The sequence below is a fragment of the Terrapene carolina genome, unplaced genomic scaffold (assembly GCF_002925995.2).
Source record: "Terrapene carolina triunguis isolate 2854851 unplaced genomic scaffold, T_m_triunguis-2.0 Scaffold33715, whole genome shotgun sequence".
Taxonomy (NCBI): Eukaryota; Metazoa; Chordata; order Testudines; family Emydidae; genus Terrapene; species Terrapene triunguis.
Genome location: NW_020698066.1, coordinates 110480 through 131908, shown reverse-complemented (window position 1 = coordinate 131908; position 21429 = coordinate 110480). Strand labels below are relative to the sequence as shown.

The 21429-nt window shown below is 41.0% G+C and overlaps 1 protein-coding gene across 1 annotated transcript; it reads right to left on the bottom strand.

Moving 5' to 3' along the window:
- Window positions 1-11508: 11508 nt before the first annotated feature.
- On the bottom strand, window positions 11509-21151 carry LOC112118706 (cartilage-associated protein). The gene is made up of 5 exons (XM_029914214.1): window positions 21006-21151; window positions 19593-19764; window positions 16359-16487; window positions 13208-13353; window positions 11509-11568 (listed from the first exon to the last, which is right to left on the bottom strand). The coding sequence occupies exons 1-5, from the start codon at window positions 21087-21089 to the stop codon at window positions 11509-11511; spliced, it is 591 nt and encodes a 196-aa protein (XP_029770074.1). The 5' UTR covers window positions 21090-21151.
- Window positions 21152-21429: the final 278 nt, after the last annotated feature.

The following is a 21429-nucleotide window of genomic DNA, read 5'->3' as shown; positions in this document are numbered from 1 at the left end:
AAGTCTATCTAGGCTACAATGGTATGTCAGAAGATTTAATTAGATTGTCATGTTAAAGCTATGAATAGACAGATCACTATCCTTGTCCCATTAGCACCCTCATGACAGGGCATCATCCCTTTGTTGGGAATGCAGAGCTGAAATAAAAAGGCATTTTAAATTACTGAGGTCAGCAAATACTTCACAGGTGTTAATTCCTGGGAAAGTTGCTTGTCAACAGAGCTCTAATAGCTTCCTACTGGCCTGGAGTCCAAGGGCCTGGATGCAGCAAAATATTTAATACCTGCAGCAAGATGCTGGATGCCCTCAATTCCCAATGCTCTCTATGCCTTCTGGATACTAATAGAACATAAATAATAATAGTAAGACAATAAATGTAATGACACCCTTAGTCAGGTTGTCTGTGAGCCTCTACTGATTCAGCTAAAAGGATTAAGCCCATTGATGCAGAGGCAACAGCAAACTCATAAACCTCTGTCTGTAGTCTACCCACTTTGTAGTGGGGACAAAGTCACACTGTATTAATGTGGGTTACACAAATATGGTGCTTAAATAAACAAACATGTTATCCAGATTCCTAATCAACTGCTAAATGGTAGAATAAAAGACTGAGGAAATATTGGGGCCACACCACATATCTTGACAGTACCAAACAGACAAGTTGTCCATGAAATTCTCAAAATGGGAAATGTGAGTAGTTGGCTTTTAAATAAACCTCATTGCTTAGTGTCTCTGCACAATCTAATCCAATTTGATGAGACTTACTGGCATGATAAGTGCGGCCAGTGTTTAAAACAAATAAAAATAAAAAAAGATACAGATCCCTTTGGTTTCAGAGTGGTAGTCGTGTTAGTGTGTAGAAGCAAAAAGAACGAGGAGTACTTGTGGCACCTTAGGGCTTGTCTACACTACCGCGGTAGTTCGACGGCTGGCAATCGAACTTCCGGGTTCGATTTATCGCGTCTGGTGTGGACGCGATAATTCGAACCAGGAAGTGCTCGCCGTCGACTGCGGTACTCCACGTCAGCGAGAGGAGTACCGCGGAGTCGACGGGGGAGCCTGCCTGCCGTGTGTGGACCGCGTCTGAACCGCGGTAAATTCGAACTAAGGTATGTCGACTTCAGCTACGTTATTCACGTAGCTGAAGTTGCGTACCTTAGATCGAATTGGGGTGTTAGTGTAGACCAGGCCTTAGAGACTAATAAATTTATTTGGGCATAAGTTTTTGTGGGCTAAAACCCAGAATCTGCAAAGGATAGGGTAACACACTGGGTTTGAAGTTTTACCCCATGTCCATGTGTCACTGCTGTCCATTTCCAATACAATAATATTAAATATTACACATACAACACAAGGAGAGAAAGAAATAAAATACAACCTTTTAGGAGAAACAGCCAGCTATTAAAATGAACAGGATAGAGAAAAAAAAAAAAAAAAACTGTCAATATGGCTGTCACAGTCCATTTGGGGCTGATGGTCCAGCACTTTGGCCAGTACAGTGCACTTAAACATTGTAATAGTGACCATTAGCACTTTTATCCCTCCACCCACCCTCTTGCAGGCCCATTAGGCACACAGGGCAGATGCTTTTCCTTTGGCTGCCAAAAATGAACACCAGCTTCTGCATGGCAAATATTAGTCACCCTTTTATGTTACTGCCTCTAAATATAATCTGCTTTAACATTTCTGATTGTGGACCGGAAAGACTCTGGGGAAAACAACTTTTCTGTAATAACCCATACTTTCCATACAGATCATTGACAACATTTTGTACAGGAATTTCATACAGACTGTCATGAAGCCTGTTTGGTTGCACAGCACTATCACAGAACATTAAAATAATGCATTAGTATGATTCGGCAAAATGGCCGATGTTGGTATGGTGGGTCCCACGCTTTTCTTGGCGGGCTGGTGGAGTGGGGCTAGGATGCCACCCCTTGCCCCTGCTCTTGGGGTGCCAAGGGCCCCACTAGTGGCCTGGGAAGGTGGTAGAGGAGGGAAGCGGGGAAGGGGTCTGGGTTTGCTCCTTACTCTGAGCCTCAGCCCCTCTCAACCCCTGTGGGTTTCTTACCCTCTTCCCCCTTGGGTAGGGTTACCCTTGGTCCTTGCTGCGGGAGGGAGTCTCCCTGCCCTGCTGGGGCAGGGTCTCCCTTCCTCCAGTTCTCTGGTCTTTCAATTCTCGGCAACACACCTCCCAACTCTAGTCCTCTCTCCTTCCTCGCACCATCCTGTCTGCCTGAAGCAGGGTTTTTTTATTAGGTTCCTGACAGGGCCTTAATTGACTACAGGTGCTCCAATTACAGGTGCTCCCACTGGGGTGCGGCCGAGGCCGCTCCAGCCCTCCCGGTCCAACCCAGCACGGTTGGGGTCCCGCTGGCCCGCCATGGCCCCACCATTTGGCTGACCTGGCGCAGCCAGCTGTGGGGGTTAATGGTTAAGGTCCGGTTAACGGTAAGCCTAATGCTTACCGGTTAACCTTTTACATCCCTAGTTCAGGGACACTCCCTTGGATATGGCTTACAGAGCACAGACAACAAATTAATGCTGCTTTAATCAGTATTAGCTTCCACTGATAAATAAACACACACAAAAATAATCAACAAAAAAATCCCCAGCACGTTTCTTAATGGAGCAAGCCACATAGTTTTTCCTGATGTAACAACATAGCCTATCTTGATGCAAAATCCTAGTGGAGACAAGGTCAATCCAGGGCAGGGGGTATAGGGTTAACCTTGATTGCTTTTTCTGTGATGTAGCTAATCTGTATCTTGTCTCCACTAGGATTTTACATTGGGATAGCTCTCAGTGTAAACATCCTCCCCCCCCCCCCTTTTTTTTTTTTGCATTGAAAGCAGTGTTTGTAACACTCCCCCCACATTACGCAGTGGGAGGGACTACCATGGTACATCATATCTCTGGCTGAATACTGCAAGAACATTGCTTGCAAACATTGATTCAAATTCCAAAAGCTTAATCAATTAGACCATGTTCATGCTCATTCTAGTCACTATTTACAAACATTCACAAGTGTTTTTATGTACAAATACCTGGAGAAAGACTGCTCTTCATATGTATTTGCAAACAAACAAGTAATTCCTATTCTTTTTAAAAAATTGTCACCCAAACAGGGAGTAGAAACAATACTGTGCGACTTCCATGACCAACTGCACACCAATAACAGTGACTAGTACACAGTCAAAGCGAACAGGTGGCATTTAAACAACACATTAGTCTGCACAAACTTTTGAACAACTAGAAATAACTAGTAAGCTTATAAAAACTCAAAGTCTGTTTGCTAACAATTTGCAAACAGAAATTTGTTTTGGCTAAACTGAGATTATTATTTGCAGGTAATAATTTGACCGATGCTGTGCCATCTCTCCTGCATGCAGCAGCCACATTTGGTCAGTATTTGCAATTGTTCTCCTTTGCACCACACACAGAGGAAGTTTGTATTTGAACCTCAGCCATTTTATTTATTTATTTTTCTATACGAATAGAAAGAGTGGGACAAAAAAAGTCAAAGCCGCCAACAATTTTTCCATCTACTGATTTGGTACCAAAAAAAGACATGTTATACGATCATCTCAGCCAAATACTTGCGGATGTTGCACAATTTACAATGGCCAAGTAAAAATATCCCTAACCCCCCCACCTCCAACAAAACACAGAATTATGGGTCAGATCCTCAGCAGTTGTAAATTAGTGTAGCTCCATTAGAGTCAGAGCTACACCAGATTATTCCAGCTAAAGGGTAATGTGCTGTAATGACAATGTAAAGCAACTTTTCACTTTGCTATTTTAAAGCTGTGTAATTTGAATGTTAGGGTTTAGATTTACTTTGTCTTCTAAGGATCCCTCCTGCACAGGATATTCATTACATGTCTGAACACAAATCAAGATACAGAGTAATTCATGTGCCAACACTGCTCTTTAGGAATCTCTCTTCAGGAATGACAACACTGCATAACGTATTTGTATCTGTATTGTGGAAAACTCAATAATGATACATAATAAGTAATCTTTTTTAAAGGAAAGGAAGTACTTTGTAGCAAGTTGGTGTTAATATTTTCTGTCACTCCAAGTACATAAAATATTTGAAACAGAGGTTTTCATTTCCTTGTGGAAAAGCATTAAAAAAGTAACAAGAACGAGGCAGTATTTCTTGTAGTGACATATGCAAAAATTATTAATGCATATTCAGGCCTCTAACTATTGCACTATATTGTTAAATGAAACAACACGTTCGCACTTGCTTTACTACTAGGATTTAAAAAGATGTGCTTTGTTTTGGACAGGAGAGCACTGCAGAATCTAAATAAAGAGCTAAACGATTTGAGAGAAAGAGCACCACCCATCTAGGAAGAGACCTACACCCTATTAATCCTTTTGGCTGGGAATCATTCACTCAAGGACTGATGAAGTGGTTTTCTTCTGAGGTTACAGTTTAGGGTTGGTGGCTTATAGCTCACTATAAAGACAGCAAGCTTGGTCCAGTACACTTCACAGAGATATGGTCCATGTCATAAGACACTTGCAGTTGAAACAGATGGACAAGAGCAAAAGGAAGATTCTCTCCCCCGGCTCAATTTTTAATATAACAAATTTTCCTCTAATACATCCCTATTTAATGTTGTCTTCTACTTTACAATGTTTGTATAGAATAAACTGTCCTGTCTGTCAATTCTGGGTGAAGAAGTTTTTGAACTTTCCCAGGCTGCTTGTTTCCAAGTTCTCTTTTGTTAGGACTTCCTCACTCCCATCCCAGCCATCCTTAATCAGGTGGGCAAGACATGGAGCACCACAGGCCTTGCATTTGTCCTGACCAGATATTTTCTTTAAAAACAGACTGTTTGCAAACAAACTCTTTGGCCTGGATCCTCCCAGAGACCTGTGCACAGAGGGGACTCCCCACATGCAAATCAACTCCTCCTGGCATGGAAGGTGGGTTCAGTCACCTGTACTGCACCATCTCTCTTCCTCTAGACCTTGCAAGGGCAGCCTCTTTACCCAGAATCTGTGTAGGGGGAGAAGTGGTGACTGGAGGGGTTGGGAGAAAACATAACCCTCCCCCTGACAAGCAGAAATGCTGTTTTATCTTTGCCATATTATCCCTTCTGGGGACCTCAGAAGCAGCAGTGGCCAGGGAGAGCTCCTGGTAGCCAGGGACATAAGGGGTAAACCAGTAGAGGCCAGAACCAATGCAAAGGCACATGGACTCCATGTGGATGGCCTTGGTCCCCTGTAGGTTCCTCAAGAACTGTAAGGGAAAAAACTGCAGAGTTTCCCAGTCAACCTGGAAGGAGGGGAGTGATGCCCCATATTGTACAATGAGGATGTATTTATTTATTTGGGGATACCAGGGGAAGATATTTTTAAGTGATCTTCAGAGATCACATGGCCCTTGATAGTGCTGGTTTTTACCCAAAATGTAATGCCCGCTCAGAGTTTAAACTAAGATCCTACTGCACCTGCCAACAAAGATTGGCCTGACCACGTTCTGCAGAACCCAAATGCAACTAGAAAAAGGTCATTCGCTGGTTTTGGATTCATAGGTGCCAGGGCCAGAAGGGACCATTTTGATCATCTAGTATAGCACAGGCAATAGAACATCCCCAAAGTAAGCTCCTAGAGCAAATCTTTTAGAAAAACATCCAATCTTGATTTAAAAATTGCCAGTGATGAAGAATCCAAGATGACCCTTGATAAGTTGTTCCAATGGTTAATTACCTTACTGTTAAAAATGTACCCATTATTTCCAGTCTGAATTTGTCTAGTTCAACTTCCAGCCACAGGATCATGTTATATCTTTCTCTCCTACATTGACACGCCCATTATTGACTATTGTTCCCCATGTTGGTACATAGAATCTGTGATCAAGTCTTAACTTTTTCTTTAAGATAAATAGATTGAGCTCCTCAAGTCTATCACTATAAGGCATGTTTTATAATTCTTCAATCATTCTCCTGGCTCTTCTCTGAAACCTCTCCAATTTATCGGTGTCCCTCTTGAACTGTGGGCACCAGAACTGTACACAGTGCCAAATACAGAGGGGTAAAATAACCTACCTACCTACTCGAGATTCCCGTTTATGCATCCTGGGGTCGCATTAGCCCTTTTGGCCATAGTGTCACATGTTCAGCTGATTATCCACTATGACCCTCAAATCTTTTTCAGAGTCCGGCTTCCCAGGAGTCCCCCATCCTGTAATATGACCTACATTCTTTGTTCCCAAATGTATACATTTACGGATATCAAAACACCATTTGCTTCTGCCAGCTTCTCAAGAGATCCATATCCCTCTGAATCAGTGACCTCTCCTCTATGTTATTTACCTCTCCCACAATTTTTGGGTCACCTGACAAACTTTATCAGTGATTATTTTTATGTTTTCTTCTGGACATTGATAAAAATGTTAAATAGTGTAGGGCTGATCCCTATTGGACCCCACTAGAAATGCACCTGCTTGATGAGGATTCCCTATTTATAATTACATTTTGAAAACTATCAACCAGTAATCCATTTACTGTGTGCCACGTTAATTTTATATTGTTCTAGTTTTTTAATCAAAATGTTGTGCGATAAAAGTCAAATGGCTTTCAGAAGTCTCAGTATATTAAATCAACACTTGCCTTTATCAACCAAACTTGCAATCTCAGATTTCAAATTAGTTTGACAAGATGCATTTTCCATAAACCCATATTGATGGACATTAATTATATTACCCTTCTTTAATTCTTAATCAATTGATTCCCATATTAGCTGCTCCATTATCCTGCCCAAGGTCAATGTCAGACTGACACGCCTATAATTACCAGGGTCTACCCTCTTTAAATACTGGCACAACATTAGCATTTTTCCAGTCTTCTGGAACTTCCCCAATGTCGAAGACTTATTGAAAATCAACATTAATGATCCAGCGAGCTCCTCAGTCAGCTCTTTTAAAACCCTTGGATGCAAGTTATATGGACCTGCTGATTTTAAAATGTCTAAATTTACTGGTTGCTTTTCAACATCTTCCTGAATGGAAAGAGTGTTACCATCATCAGTCATATGACTGCATCATCTATTTTTTCCCCAAATAGTAAACAAATATTAATATAACTCGCAGATACAGACAGACATCATCTTCCTCTCCAAGTGCAAACAGATGGACATCATACCAAATGGACTGAAGGTAAAAAAATCCATTGCATTCGACATACTACACCGACTATGGTGAGAGACTGTGCCACACACTTTTTTACAAAAATCTGTTGGTCTTTAAGGTGCCACCGGACTCCTTGTTGGTTTTGTAAATATTTATTGAACTCTTCTGCCTTTTCTGCATTATTATTGATAATTCTACCATTTCCATCTAGCAATGGCCAATACTACTATGTGGATTCTTTTTGTTCCTGATATACTTTAAAAACTCCTCCTTATTGTCTTTTACTCTGCTGGCCATAGATTTCTCCTTGTGTCCTTTTGCATCCATTATCAATTTTCTATAACTCCTACCTTGTTTTATATTCATTACTATCAACTTCCCCTTTCTTCAATTTTTTTAAATAGCTGCCTTCACTTCTCCTCTAAACAAGGCTGGTTTTCTAATATGGCCTTCTTCCTTTATTGGGGATTTTTGAGCATCTAGTAAAGTGCTCTTAATCAATTTCCAATTATCACTCACATTTTTCTGCTCATATTCTTCCTCCCAGCTGATTGACCTCACACTTGTTTATCCAGTTTTGTGAAATTGGCCCTTTTAAAGCATGAAGTTTTAGGGGAAAATGTAATGAATATATTACATTACTGAACGAATTCAAGGAATAACAGTCAACAGCTATTCACTCCCATTTATTCTATGTACCGTGCCCAGCACTATAGTTTGTCTCTATAATCTCTGTTCTAAAAACACATGTTGAAGGTCATCACAGTGGAATGTTTCCCCACATTCTTCATTACCCTTCCTTTCAGTTATAACAGCAGATGCAAAGTGAGAAAAAAATTACAAAAGAAATGTATTCTTATGTCTAACATTAAACTTCATGGGCTAATATTTTACAAGTCAACTGGGGAACATAAAAAGTGCCCAAATGTTTGCAATCTCTGAGAAAACCAAAAACACTCTATGGATACATGGGAAAAAAAACATTTCAAAAGGTATTAACCAAGCAAGATCTCTAAACCTTACCTAAACTTAACCCTATAGAGAGCCTTACCAAGAACACATCACAGAGTTAGATCACAAAAGACATCTTCTGGGGGGGGGGGGGGTGCCTTTTCAAACTTTCTAGAGTCTAATCTTGGAATGGAGCTTTACTTCTAGTACAGGTTTAGGTCGCTCATATAGGTGGCATTGCTTCTAAGATGTAAAATATGTATCCGTTCCTTTGTGTCACACACAGTCAAAAATCACAAGGTAACAATTTCATTTTATAAAATGGTACACCTTCCCTCCATTTTCAGTTCTAACTAAGGCACAGCCTAACAGTGGTCATTGCAAGGAATATTTATCCTAGTCCTAGGCCAAATGTTATTTTGATGCCACCAATGGGCCGTTCCCTAACTTTAACAGAAAATTAAAAAAAACAAACCCTTTCTGCCTGAAAGGTATTTTCTTTAAACACATGACTTATACTTTAATTCCAGCGGTGGGGAAGAAAAAAATTGGTCTCTCAGCAATTTAGCCATTTTTCCTGCACTGATGAAAATACATAAATAATTTCAGACCTCATAGTAATCAATTATGTATCATTTGTTCATGAATTTTAAGCAATTAAGAACTAAGACGATGACCAAAATTTAATGTTGTAATAAGAATTAGCAAAGATAACAGGACTATCTGCTGAAGAAGAGTTAAATTTTTTAAAGTGGTTATTTCTAGACAAAAATTAGAATAATAGTCTTTTAATCTACTTAAAACTAGATTTAAAAATTAAGAAAATTTCAAGTTTAGATATATAAGCACCACTTTTGTGCCCCCTGGTGCTCCTGTTTTGCAGAGCAGACGATCTTATAAAGTCATTTTTGTTTGCTGAACACATATAACTTCTACATTTGTGTCAACAGTGCTACTGTCCCATATTATTTAAAAAGGCACATATATACACTAGATTTTCTGGGTTTTTTTCTATTTTCACTTATCAAAGAACACTGTGATAATCTAGATAATTATTTTCTTTACAAAAGAGCATTTTGTCATATTCTATACATGCCACAGGATTATATTTATGATACCTTATAAATATGTCACATATCACATTTATTTTAGTGTCACTAGTGGTATATATTACTATACCCTCAGCTCTCAAAAACTCACCTCATCATCATCCATTATATGCTGCTTTGCAAATTCATACATTTCCGTCTGAAGTGTGGTTATGTTATAATATCGAACTGCTTCCTATCAGAACAACAACAAAATTTCCAGATTATTTTTTAGGCCAATAAGACATTGTGAACACATTTCTGAATTTCTCCCAAGGCATCAGATATCACCTGTGACTATTCTAGCAAACCCAGTTCCAAACTCAGCACTATTCTGGGTCAATTTCAAGACTGCCTCATATTTGCGAAAGGAAGATGGAAGTAACGAATAAACAAATACGCTAAGCAGAATATCTAATATTTTCAGTGAATCCTTCCAATTGTGTCATCCTTTTGAATCTTCTTGATGTCTTAAAAATTAGCCAGTTTGAGACTAAATGAACGAGATCCCAAAGTACGCAGCTATAGGGTCAAACCATACCTGGCCTTAGTGTATGTGTTCATGAAGAGGCACAAAGTGAGTGGTTAGTGTGCTTGATGGAGCCCAGGTCTCCTTCCACACCATTCTATGGAGTTGGCCAGCCATGGAGTGAGATGCATGCTGACAGTGGCTCTGGAGCACTTTTTATAGTGGGTGTGCTGAAAGCCAGCTAATGAAGCTGCAAACCATGTGTGTTCAAAAGCAATGTGAAAAAGCACAATTCCCGCTCATACCACACGGGTGCAGCACATTATAGCTGGGATTCTCAAGAATCACAAAATAATGCTAGATTTCAGAGTAGCAGCCGTGTTAGTCTGTATTCGCAAAAAGAACAGGAATACTTGTGGCACCTTAGAGACTAACAAATTTATTTGAGCATAAGCTTTCGTGGGCTACCGCCCACTTCTTCAGATGCATAGAATGGAACATATAGTAAGGAGATATATATACATACAGAACATGAAAAGGTGGAAGTAGTCATATCAACTCTAGGAGGCTAATTAAGTAAGATGAGCTATAATCAACAGGAGAAAAAAAAAACTTTTGTAGTGATAATCAAGATGGCCCATTTCAGACAGTTGACAAGAGATGTGAGGATACTTAACATGGGGAAATACATTCAATCTGTGTAATGACTCAGCCATTCCCAGTCTCTATTCAAGCCTAAATTAATAGTATCTAGTTTGCATAGAGTTTCAGTTCAGCAGTTTCTCATTGGAGTCTGTTTTTGAAGCTTTTCTGTTGCAAAATTGCCACCTTTAAGTCTCTAACTGAGTGACCAGAGAGGTTGAAGTGTTCTCCTACTGGTTTTTGAGAGGTTATGCTCAAATAAATGTGTTAGTCTCTAAGGTGCCACAAGTACTCCTGTTTTTTGTTTTGTTTTTTTAAATAATGCTAGCTTTGTTCTGACAGCACCAGTAAACTTTTCACGGTGAAACCTGGGGGTGCTGCAGCACCTGCCGCACCCCTAGTTCCTGTGCCTATGCATGTTGAGATATAGTGCATTGCCCTCTACCCAGAGTGGTGGCTGAACATCACAATTTATCTTATAGTAAACAGTTGCTATGTTTGTTGGTATTACCACCATCTGCAATGTTTGTCCCATATAACTCTTTCGGGGAGGGTAACAGGAGAAAGGACTCCTCCTCTTTCACAAGGGTGTCCAAAGCATAGCGTACGGTTAAAATGCAGCCCCTGGCCAACTTAACCCTGTGTAACTGCTAGGGGAATGCAAAGCAGGTCAACTGTGGGATTTTCTGCTGGGCAACTCAAACAACAAGCAATTTCTAATCATTTTTGGAGGATCAAAGTATAAGCACAATGTAGTTGTATGCATTTAAAATAGTACATAAACATACAGGTGATGCAGGCTTTAGCTCCTGGAAAGTAGTCAATGAATCCTACAGTGTCAAAGTATGGGTGTCTGTGCTTCTTTCTCTGCATTCCACATCCCAAATGTATTTGCAGGTGGCTAATTTCTTAGAAATTTTACATTTATGGCCATTACATAAGTCACTCCCTATGGATCTCGCAGCCATGTTGAAGACCAATGTTGAAGTTCACTTCTACTTTGAAAGGGGACTACATAAAAATGGCACCGTCTCACACACCAGATCTGTTCCCTGTGTGAGCTCAGACTCATATCTGCTGGCTGTCGAGACAATGAGATTTTACTGCATTTTGCTCCTGTTAGCCCTGCAAAGCCAGCACAGTTCAGGGCTTGTCTTAACTACAAAGTTAAGTCAAAGAATAACTCGTGTGTTGCTCCAATTCAAGTCTCATCCACACACAAAACCCTTAAACTCGAGTAGTCGTGCTTTTAACTTGAGTTTGTTGACCTGAGAGGGGATATAGGCTCAAAGTTCAAGTGAACACAACTTGTCAGCTACTAACATGATCACTCTACAGTGTGGATTCAGGCTAGTGTCATTTGAATGCTGCTTGTCCTCCAATGCCTTCCCACAATTCTCCCCTAAGTGCCCAGAAAGGACAGACAAATTCTCCTACAATTCACGGAGCGGTTCAGGTTATTGCAGTATTAAGAATCATATGACATGCACCTACACGTCTAGGTGCCGCACATGAATGAGTGCGGCCCCAGTGTGGATACAGCATCTTGAGTGTTATTTCACAGTGTGGCTGCTCTCACTTCAGCTAGGCTAACCCAAATTAACTGTGCAATGAAGACAGACCCTAAGTGAGTGTGAGCCAGATTCTATTCTGGATCATCCATCATCAACAGAAATGTTAACTAAATTCCAGTCAGTTACACATGTGCAAACCCACTGAAGCTGATGGGGTTGTGCATGTGTCACTAATGACATATTTTGCCTGCAGAACCATAGTACTGGCAAGAAGGCACGAGAAAGAACCAAGCTTCATTCTTGGTTCCCAGGCTGAGTTTGCAGAGCAAGCAGTTTACAAGTAAAAAAGAGGAAAAAAAAAGTTTTTTTTCACTTGTAAACTTGGAACATTGGATCTGGAAGTCAAGCTGAAGCTAACAACACAGAGCCCCATTATACCATTTTTACAGAGTCACTTTTCAAAGTATAGCCGCACTTTATCTTGGTTCCTTGCTAAACTGGTTTATAACATGGCTTGGCCGGCCTGTTTGGAAGAAAGCCATGTTAAAAGGTTTTTCAGAAGGCATTCTAGGTTAGGTGGCTAGGTGTAATACAGCATAGGTATATCCCAGCCATCCTGGCTAGAAAACTGCTTTCTCAAAAACCTTTTTAATGTGGTTGTTCCTGTCCACAGCAACCAAATGTGTTCTGAAATCGTTTGTGGAAAATGGTGTAAATATGGTTATCAAACATAGCTACATTCCAGTGCTTACAGAACTTAGAAAAAAACCAGGCAGCCTTCATGACCTGGGAGTGATCTGTTGACAAACAGTAAGTGACCAACAAGAGTCCCAATGCTATTGTGGTGCCACTAAGATCTAGAGACTTCCAGACTTCAGTGACTGGTTAAGGGGTGAGGGATAGCTCAGTGGTTTGAGCATTGGCCTGCTAAACCCAGGGTTGTGAGTTCAATCCTTGAGGGGGCCACTTGGGGATCTGGGGCAAAATCAGTACTTGGTCCTGCTAGTGAAGGCAGGGGGCTGGACTCAATGACCTTTCAAGGTCCCTTCCAGTTCATAGGATCTCCATTAATTAAAATTAATTAGGTAGCCCTTGCAGGCAGATAAAATAAACAAGTGTAGATAAGGTGGTAAACAGGCATGTTTGATATCTCAGGGAATTAATGTGTGCATCAGCATACTCCAGCAGAGAGGGAAGAATTGTAAAATCCCTTCTCTACACATGTAGGACAACACACTATACAGATATTTTCCACAACTCTCCAATTCTAGTAAGTGAATTGTGTTTGACAAAAAAACCTTTAAACAATCCTTCTCTGCCATAACTTCCACGCTGTTGGATTCAGGGGTAATATTAGGGGACATCTTGCAAGCAATTTACCCACTCAACTTACTGGCCTGGGTTGGAAATCTTCCTCTGTGAGTCCCCATTTGTCTTTATGGTATTGATAGTAGACCATGTTCTGTTTCATCACTTCATCTTTCTGGTCGAAGAGCATGTAGCTAGCAACACAAGGGGCTGCATTCTTCATGTCATTCACTGAATTAATAAAACAAACATAAGCCTGCAGAGAAGGTAAATGAGCAACAGCCCACATTTCCCTTTACTATCCAAACTCAGGAAATTCAGGTGACAACAGGCGCAGTATTCCTCCTAAATTCTTCCCTCTTAACTGTATAAAATAAATAAACCCCCCAGCAAGGACATACTTAAAAAACAAAAACAAAAAAAAAATCCCCATCCTGGCCTACACTGAAAAGCTTGGACAGAACATTACCTGGCTACAACTTTGCTCAAGTAACAGGATGAATGATGTGTACTACTCAGAGGTTATTTCATAAGGTGACAATATGCCAGACATGCTCCAAAGAGCCCACTTCTTAACTGTGGAGATTGTTTGAAAGATCTGCAATTCTCTCACCATAAAAATGCAAGAGATAATCTTATAAAAAACAAAAAACATAACCAAAAACTCTTCCTTGCATTCCAACAACCAGGGCAGTATTGGCCCAGTTCGGTCATCTTCCCCCATTCTGTGACATTTTTTATGGTAAAACTGAGTTAAGAGAGTGAGGGAAAAGCAAACAGGGAGGTGGATAATCAAATAGCACACACAAGAGGCACAAAAGACCCCAACCCAAGACTGAATTTTACCCTCTGATAGGAGTCAGCAGGAGCTAGGCATGCATCCAAAGGCAGAATTTGGCTCTTAAAATGCAGGTCTACACCTAAAAAGAGACTAAAATTCTCAGTGATCTTCTTATCAAATGTGTTCCTTCTAACTGCCAGCCCTTCAACCTCAATGTGGTCTTGGAAAGTCAAGCCAGAGTCTTTCCTTTTGCCATGGGGTATGTACCCCCATACAGATAAGGAATGGATTAATGTGGGCCTGAGAAGCCAATTATACTACCTGGTTGCACCTGAAGATGGGCCTGGCTTAATTAAAGATGAAGCTCAGCTGGGGAAGGAGCTAGTCACGGTGACTATAAAGAGAGGAAGCACATTTTATAAGGAGACTGTCATCCTTTTCTTGGTATTAGAAAATGGAGAGATCAGCAAGATCACAGATGAAGGCCAAGGGAAGAGTTGGCCCAGCACCTTCTCTCCTGAGTAGCAAAGTCTAGCAAGAGGCCAGGAAAAATACATAGCAGACATCGGGCTGGCATACGCTCTGGTGAAGAGGCCTGATAATAAGGCAAGATCTGAACTTTCACAGAGAGCCCTGCAAGGTATCCCACTGAGGAGCAAAGAGGGATGGAAAGTCACACCTGAAGAGGGCAGAAGTTGGTTTAAGTTGGTACTCTTAGCTTGGGGATTTTGTTGGGGGATTCTGGGGTGGGAGAGAGTCCTGGCCCTGAGAGAAGGGTAAATGTGGAGAAGCCTGCTGACAGGCTATGGCAGGAAGAAGTCCAATGAGGCAGCAGCAAGGAATCTGATAGAGCAGACCTTGGTTGCTGGTTACAGCGTCCCTGGAATGAAACTCAGTGTAGTGGGAAGGCCTGGGTTCCTCTACTAGCTTCTGGGGAGGGTAATGAGAGGCCCCTGACCACCCCAAGAGAAGGGTGGTGAGGACTACAGGGGCCCATTGGGGGCAAAGCCCTTTTGTAAGGATGCTAGACTTTTTCCATTGGACTTTGTTTGTTACTCTGAAAATGGTGGAACTAAAGCATAACCTGGCCGGAGGGCTGTCACAAGAAGAGGTAGACTACTACAAGGCCAGAGTGGCTGTCGGCAATAAGCGCTAGAGGTGGTGTCTGCTGTGCCACGTTCAGCCATGAACGGGTGCACAGTAAGTCAACCCTTCTACACCTTTTCACATATCCACAGCAATAAAAGTTCAGCTGGTCAAATTAGACTTTTGTTACACCTGCCTTCAGAGGGCTGCAAAGGTGTAATTGATTGGAAATTAGTAAACAATTATTTTCTGAACAAGGAACAGAACCTAGCTCTGTCTCTCAGCTGTATTGTCTCTGCAGAAGTTTAAAAAGTTTAGGGAAAAAAGCAGGGAAAATTCTTCTAATCACTGCAGTCAGCAGATGTGATTCTGAATACATGCAAGAAGCAGATCTGCTGAGAAAGCAGGGGCAATGTTTACAAAGTCACTTTTAAGAGTACAACTGCACTTTAATAACTGAGGGGTGTTCACAGAGCCAGCCAAAGACAAATGAAAAAATATCATAGAAAGTCTGCAAGGAAGCTTCCATACACAACTGTAGCCATATCAGCAGTTCCCATACCAAGTACACCCTATGAATACCTCGGTTGCCAAAACCCCTTTATAAGAATTATCACTCCTGAGAGAGTTTGCAATAATAGGTTCCCTCTTTATGCATGTCCCCAGTTCTAGTCAGATGAATGAGGTCCTACTATGAAAAGAAACAAATGTATGAAACAGTTTGCAGTCCTTTGTGACGGAAAAAATACTACTTGTAAAATTAATTTTCAATGGTTTGCATTATATTTGATGCACTGCCTCTAGGTCATAATTTCTCTTCTTCCTAGCTGAAACAGTTGGACGTCCTTGTATAACAAAAAAGGTCCCTAGTGGAGACAAGTGCTGAGAAGGACCAGTAGATTGTACCAACAGGAGATAAAGGAATGCAGCAGAATGTGACAAATAAAATCACGCTTATTCTGTAATTGTCTAAGATGCAAGTCTTCATTTCTCTAATAGAAACCTGATTAGAGACCATTAACAGCCAAGCACCTCCTACAACTTCTGTCACTTCAGTGGCAGTTGAGGGGGGCTCAGCACTTGGCAGGATCAGGCCATAAAATGCTTTTGTCCCATATCACTTTCATATGGGGGCTATTCACCTCTCCTCACATATGTTTGTCTCCCATAGATATCAACAGCACTTACACATGCCCAGAGAGAAAGGAAACTAGACATCTCAGACTTTTAGGTCCAAAATAGATTAACTGCAATTTCAAGATGCTATAAATAAAATATTCTAAACCATTGTCACTAGAGGTGAAGGGCACTGAAGGAGGCTTGCCAGCACCATCCCAAGCTTATTTAAAAAACACAACACACTACTTACATTTATAATAGGCAAACTGTAAGTAATGGTACATGGTTGCCACAAACTTCTCCACAACAAAGCCTCCTATGACCGGCGTCAGGTTGATTTCACACTGCAGTTTGCATTCAAGGACTTCAATGTAGTGATCTAAAGGAAAACAGAGATAGAACTGGATAGAACACAGTTAGCTGTTTCAGAACTACTCCTGCAGCCAGCTCCCCTATACACTATGGCTCCATACTGCTCCCCTGGGTCGTAGGCACCAAGGTCCTGCCTGATGTTCAGAGATCCTTAGCCCTCACAATTCCAGCTGAAGTCAATGAGAAGTGTTAATGCTCAGCACTTCTGGAAATCAGGCCCCAGTGACTTCAGACCAAAAGTTTCAGTCACAGTAAACAGCTATGTTATGTTTTACAGACACCTAAAGGCAGCCTTTGTTGACACATTTTATATACAGTGATATTTCTATCTATTAAATGATTGAAATGGAGTACTGCTGTATTTCTACCTGTGACCTTAATAGAGATTTTTTTTAAGTAGTTGATACCTTTGCAGTCTTATTTAATTGTTTTGTCACAAAATAAAAGCTGATACTACTGGATATTGTCGTGCCAAGGAGAAAGGTAAAAGGTATTCTAAAACAATCTTACAGATTGTAGCTTTTTGCCTTTCTCCGGTATTTGGTCTCAAAAAAATAGATGCAAATATAACTTATTCACAGAATGTCTTTCATCCTATAAGATCCTAAATTCAAGTTCACAAACTCATTTACAAACCACCCAACAGCTCAAAACAGGCTAGAACCAGAAGTAATAAATAATTTTGAGATATACTTCTTACAGGCCTTTTAAAGGATCTCAAAGTCCTGAACATTAATAACTCTTTAAAACTCAACACCCAGGTAAAGTAGATATTGGCGCTTCAGTTCCTTTGTCAACAAAATGGAACTGACAGGTAATGCACTGAGTCATCAACAGAGACAGTAAAAGATCAAGAACTCAGCCCCTCCATTCCTTTTCTCTATCTACTAAGCCCCCTTTCCTCCTAGAAGTGAAGACTACTGTATCCATTGAAAATGCAGGGTGAGCATGGGAAGGCAGAACGTAATTACCCAATCGGAAATTGTTTAGGACATCAGGGCTTATCACTCCTACTTTCACAAAAGATATGGAATCTCTGAACGCAGCAATTAGCAATTTGGTGTTATGTCTTATCTAAATGACATGAGGCAAACAGCAAAAGTATTTCTGGGACTGATATCTGTATACAAGTATTATCCATAATTCAGGACCCTCAAATATAAAAGTGTTACTAATAAAATTAGGAACCCATTTCCCCATACTTGCAGTCAATTATAATTCAATTTAAAAAAAAGTTATCTTCACTGGTGGTGCTGAGACATTTCAGGATACAAGGTCAAGCTAGCCGTCCTTTAGGCAATTTAGAAATTCTGCTGCATTTCTAGTGCTGTGTTACCAGACACCTACCTTTGGAAAGAAGCGTCTCTGCAACCCCTTTACTGAGGTTGACATAGCTCTGGGGATGATACTTATTGTCATTGTTACTGAGGAGCAAGGAAAACTTACACATGCCATTTTGATAACACAAAAACTGTGGCTTTTCTAATTATATCCTTTGCGATGCAGCATTTAAATTTTTTTAAAAGTTATATAAGGAAAAATATTCCTCCTCAAACCACAGTGCATATCTCTACTGCAGAGCATGCAACAGAGATTCACAATACAGGCTGGAGAGGAGAAATTTGCCAGGTCAAATTTTGAGGCTGTGATGCTGTCTAGTAGGTTGCCAGCTCAAATCAGAGCCAAAGGCCAATTCACTTGTTAGCTGAGTTGAAAGGGAATGTTAATGGCATTGTCTTCACTTATCTATAAACCGGTTGAGGCATTACATTATGTATGCCCCTGTAATTAAATAACCCCGGATTAAAGTGTGTGTGTATTCAGGTGTTAGAACTTCATGAATGCTAATGAATGATAGACACTTGTATTGTTTCACTTATCTATCCCTATTATAATATAATGGCAGGCAACGGCATTATTATATCACGGTATGGCTTTGTCTACACTTAAAAGTTTTGTCAATCGGGGTGGGGAAAAATACACCCCTGACCAACATAAATTTCACTGACAAAAGTGCTGGTGTGGACAGCACTAATGTTAGCAGGAGAGGCTCTCCTGCCAACATAGTTAATGCCACTCATTGGGGGTGGTTTAATTAAAGAGCGGCTACATGGGAGACCTTACAGTGGCATTGCTTTAGCGGTACAGCTGTGCTGCTGTCAGGTCCGTAGTATAGACATAGCCTAACTAAATTACTTGTGAATGCCAGGAAATAGAATGCTGACTTGAACACAATGACCCTTGCTTTGAATAATGGAAATTCACAGGCTCAATCTGCAATTGCTACTCATCAAAACCCATTTGGGTGAAGAACTGTTCAGATGGTCTTCTGTGAGGAGGATCTATAAATACTGGTTTGAGGGAATGATACTGTATCTCTGGACTGATGGATTCTGACAGGGTGGAATACTGAATGACTGGACAGAGATTCTCAGGCTTACCCAAAGTTATTTTGGGTAAGCCTGAGAGACGTATAGAAAATTAGCAGATTACTACATCTCTGCTATCACTTTGAATTTACAAACTTGGATTCACCTATTAATGTATTTTATCTGCTTTAACCTCTCAATAACTCTAATTTCTTTTCCATAGCTAATAAATCTTTAGTTAGTTTACTAGAGAAATTGGCTGTTGGTGTTGTCTTTGGTGTGAGATCCAGAGTATCCATTGACCTGAGGTAAGTAACGAACCCATTGGGGTTGGAAATAACCTAAAGTGACATGCCGCTGCTTCCGGGAGCCGCTTGAGGTAAGTGTAGCCCAGAGCCTGCAACTCTGAGCCTCCCCCCACGCCCCAACTCCCTGCCCCAGCCCTGGTCCCCTCCTGCCTTCTAAATCCCTTGATCCCAGCCCAGAGCACTCTCCTGCACCCCAAACCCCTCATCCCCAATCCCACCCCAGAGCCCGCACCCCACCTGCCCCAGCCTGGAGCCCCCTCCCACATCCTGAACTCATTTCTGGCCCCAGCCAGAGCCCTCACCCCCTCCTGCACCCCAACCCCAATTTTGTGAGTATTCATGGCCTGCCATACAATTTCTATTCCCAGATGTGGCCCTTGGGCCAAAAAGTTTGCCCATCCCTGTCCTAGAGCTAAGGTGCTGCCGAACACCAACCTGCTACTGAAAGATAAAAATCTTTAAAATCTTTGATCTCCCGGGAGCCTTCACAGGCTGCAAGGCAGTCATCATAGGCTTTGAAGAAATCGGGAAGTGCCAGCTCCATATCAGAGATGGAGGTCCTCCAGTTATCCCCATTGTATGCCCTCACAGCCCTGACAAAGAGAGTCTGAAAAACAAGCAGGAGTGAGAAGCAGCAGTTTTTAATCTGTGGAAAAAGTAGTGGCACTATGGGCTCCAGTGAATAAAAATAAAATGTTGAATTATGGGGATTCAAATACAATGAATGCCATTTATTTCTCAATCTTAATACAACCTCATTTACTTAAGTATCACGTGGGAATAAGTAAGTAAATTTAGATAATCAAGAGAGATTTCAAGGTATTTACTAGAGAGTGGGGGACATGATCCTATTTCAGATAGCTGATAGACAAGTTTGTGGAAGAGAGATTTCAGTGTGACCCTGAGCCACAATCAAATTTTAAAAATATATTTTTTCAACAAGGTCCAAATGACCTAATGAGAGTTCTAGGATATGTCTACACTGCAAAGAAAAACCTGCGTCACTGTGTCTCAGAGCCCAGGTCAACTGACTCCTACTTGCAGGGCTCAGGCTTCAGGGCTAAAAACATCAGTATGGAGTTCCTGCTTGGGCTGGAACTTGGACTCTGAAACCTGGAAAGGGGGGGAGGGTCTTGGAGCCCCAGCTTCAGCCCAAGCGGGACCATCTACACTGCTGTTTTTAGGCCCGCAACCCATGCCCAAATCAATTGACCTCGGCTCTGAGACTCGGTGCTGTGGGTTTTCTTTGCAGCGTAGATGTATTTCCTAGTTGTTTTAGGCCTTGATCCTGCACTTACATACCTGAATAACTTTGCATACTTGCCTAGTCCTGTTGATTTCATTACTCGCATGCACAAAATTAAATGGTGGTTAAATCTTAGCAGGATCTGGCCCTCAGCTTGGACACTATTATATAAAGGCTGCTTTGACTTCATCGTTTACTATAAACTAGCTGGATGACATACCTACAGGCATAAAGTTCCAGGTCAAAAGGAGTAAGCTTTCAAATCAGTGTGCTAGTGTTGTAGCTATATTTACTGTAATGAGGAGAGGGTACAAGAGAGCGATCTTGAGATGAGTTTTAAGAAGGGATTTGACAGAGGAGAGAGAAGATTGTTGGCAGATGGAAAAAAGGAGACTGCCCCAAGCACAAAGGGTAATGTAACAGGATGTGAGAAACAGAAGGTAGCAAACAGGTGATTGAGAAGCTGAGAAGGAATGGGATGGAAAATAGGGATAGAGTTCAGAGCAAGATTATAAGAAGAATGAGAACCTTGAATCTAATGCATTGAGAGAGAAAGTCAATGGAGGTATTCAAGGAGAGCAGACTGCAGGTAGAGAACTTACCTCATATGGCTTTGTCTCCAAGTCTTTAATATGTTCCTCGGCATCAGGCATGCTCTTGTAATAAGCCATATTCCTCTGCATCATCTCGTCATTTGGGTGCTTCAGCAGAAATGTATGAGCTGCTGCAATGGCTTTTGGAAAGTTATTAGCCTAAACAAGAATACACTTAATGGAAAAGCTGCTTTTTTAAGTTATCTGATTTTTGCCAGCAAACTTTCCTTCCATGTCATTGTACACATTTATTTCCACTTTGCAGAATCAATGAATGACCTCTGGAGACTTTTCACTACAGCGCCAGAATCAGCAAGTTCATATAACTGTCCGGCTACGAGAACCAGAGGGTAGATTTAGTGGTGAACATCGAACGAAAAGATTTATTTATTTATTTAAATAAAGAGAACTGAATTCAACTCTGAAATAAGCA

What these genes read in the sequence shown, in the direction of transcription:
- LOC112118706 (XM_029914214.1), bottom strand. Translation starts at nt 21,089, where the DNA reads ATGATGCAGAGGAATATGGCTTATTACAAGAGCATGCCTGATGCCGAG. An exon ending in TGGAGACAAAGCCATATGAG is followed by an intron (nt 19,765 to 21,005) that starts GTAAGTTCTCTA and finishes CTTGTTTTTCAG; the next exon opens with ACTCTCTTTGTCAGGGCTGT. An exon ending in TTTTTATCTTTCAGTAGCAG is followed by an intron (nt 16,488 to 19,592) that starts GTTGGTGTTCGG and finishes GTTTTCCTTTAG; the next exon opens with ATCACTACATTGAAGTCCTT.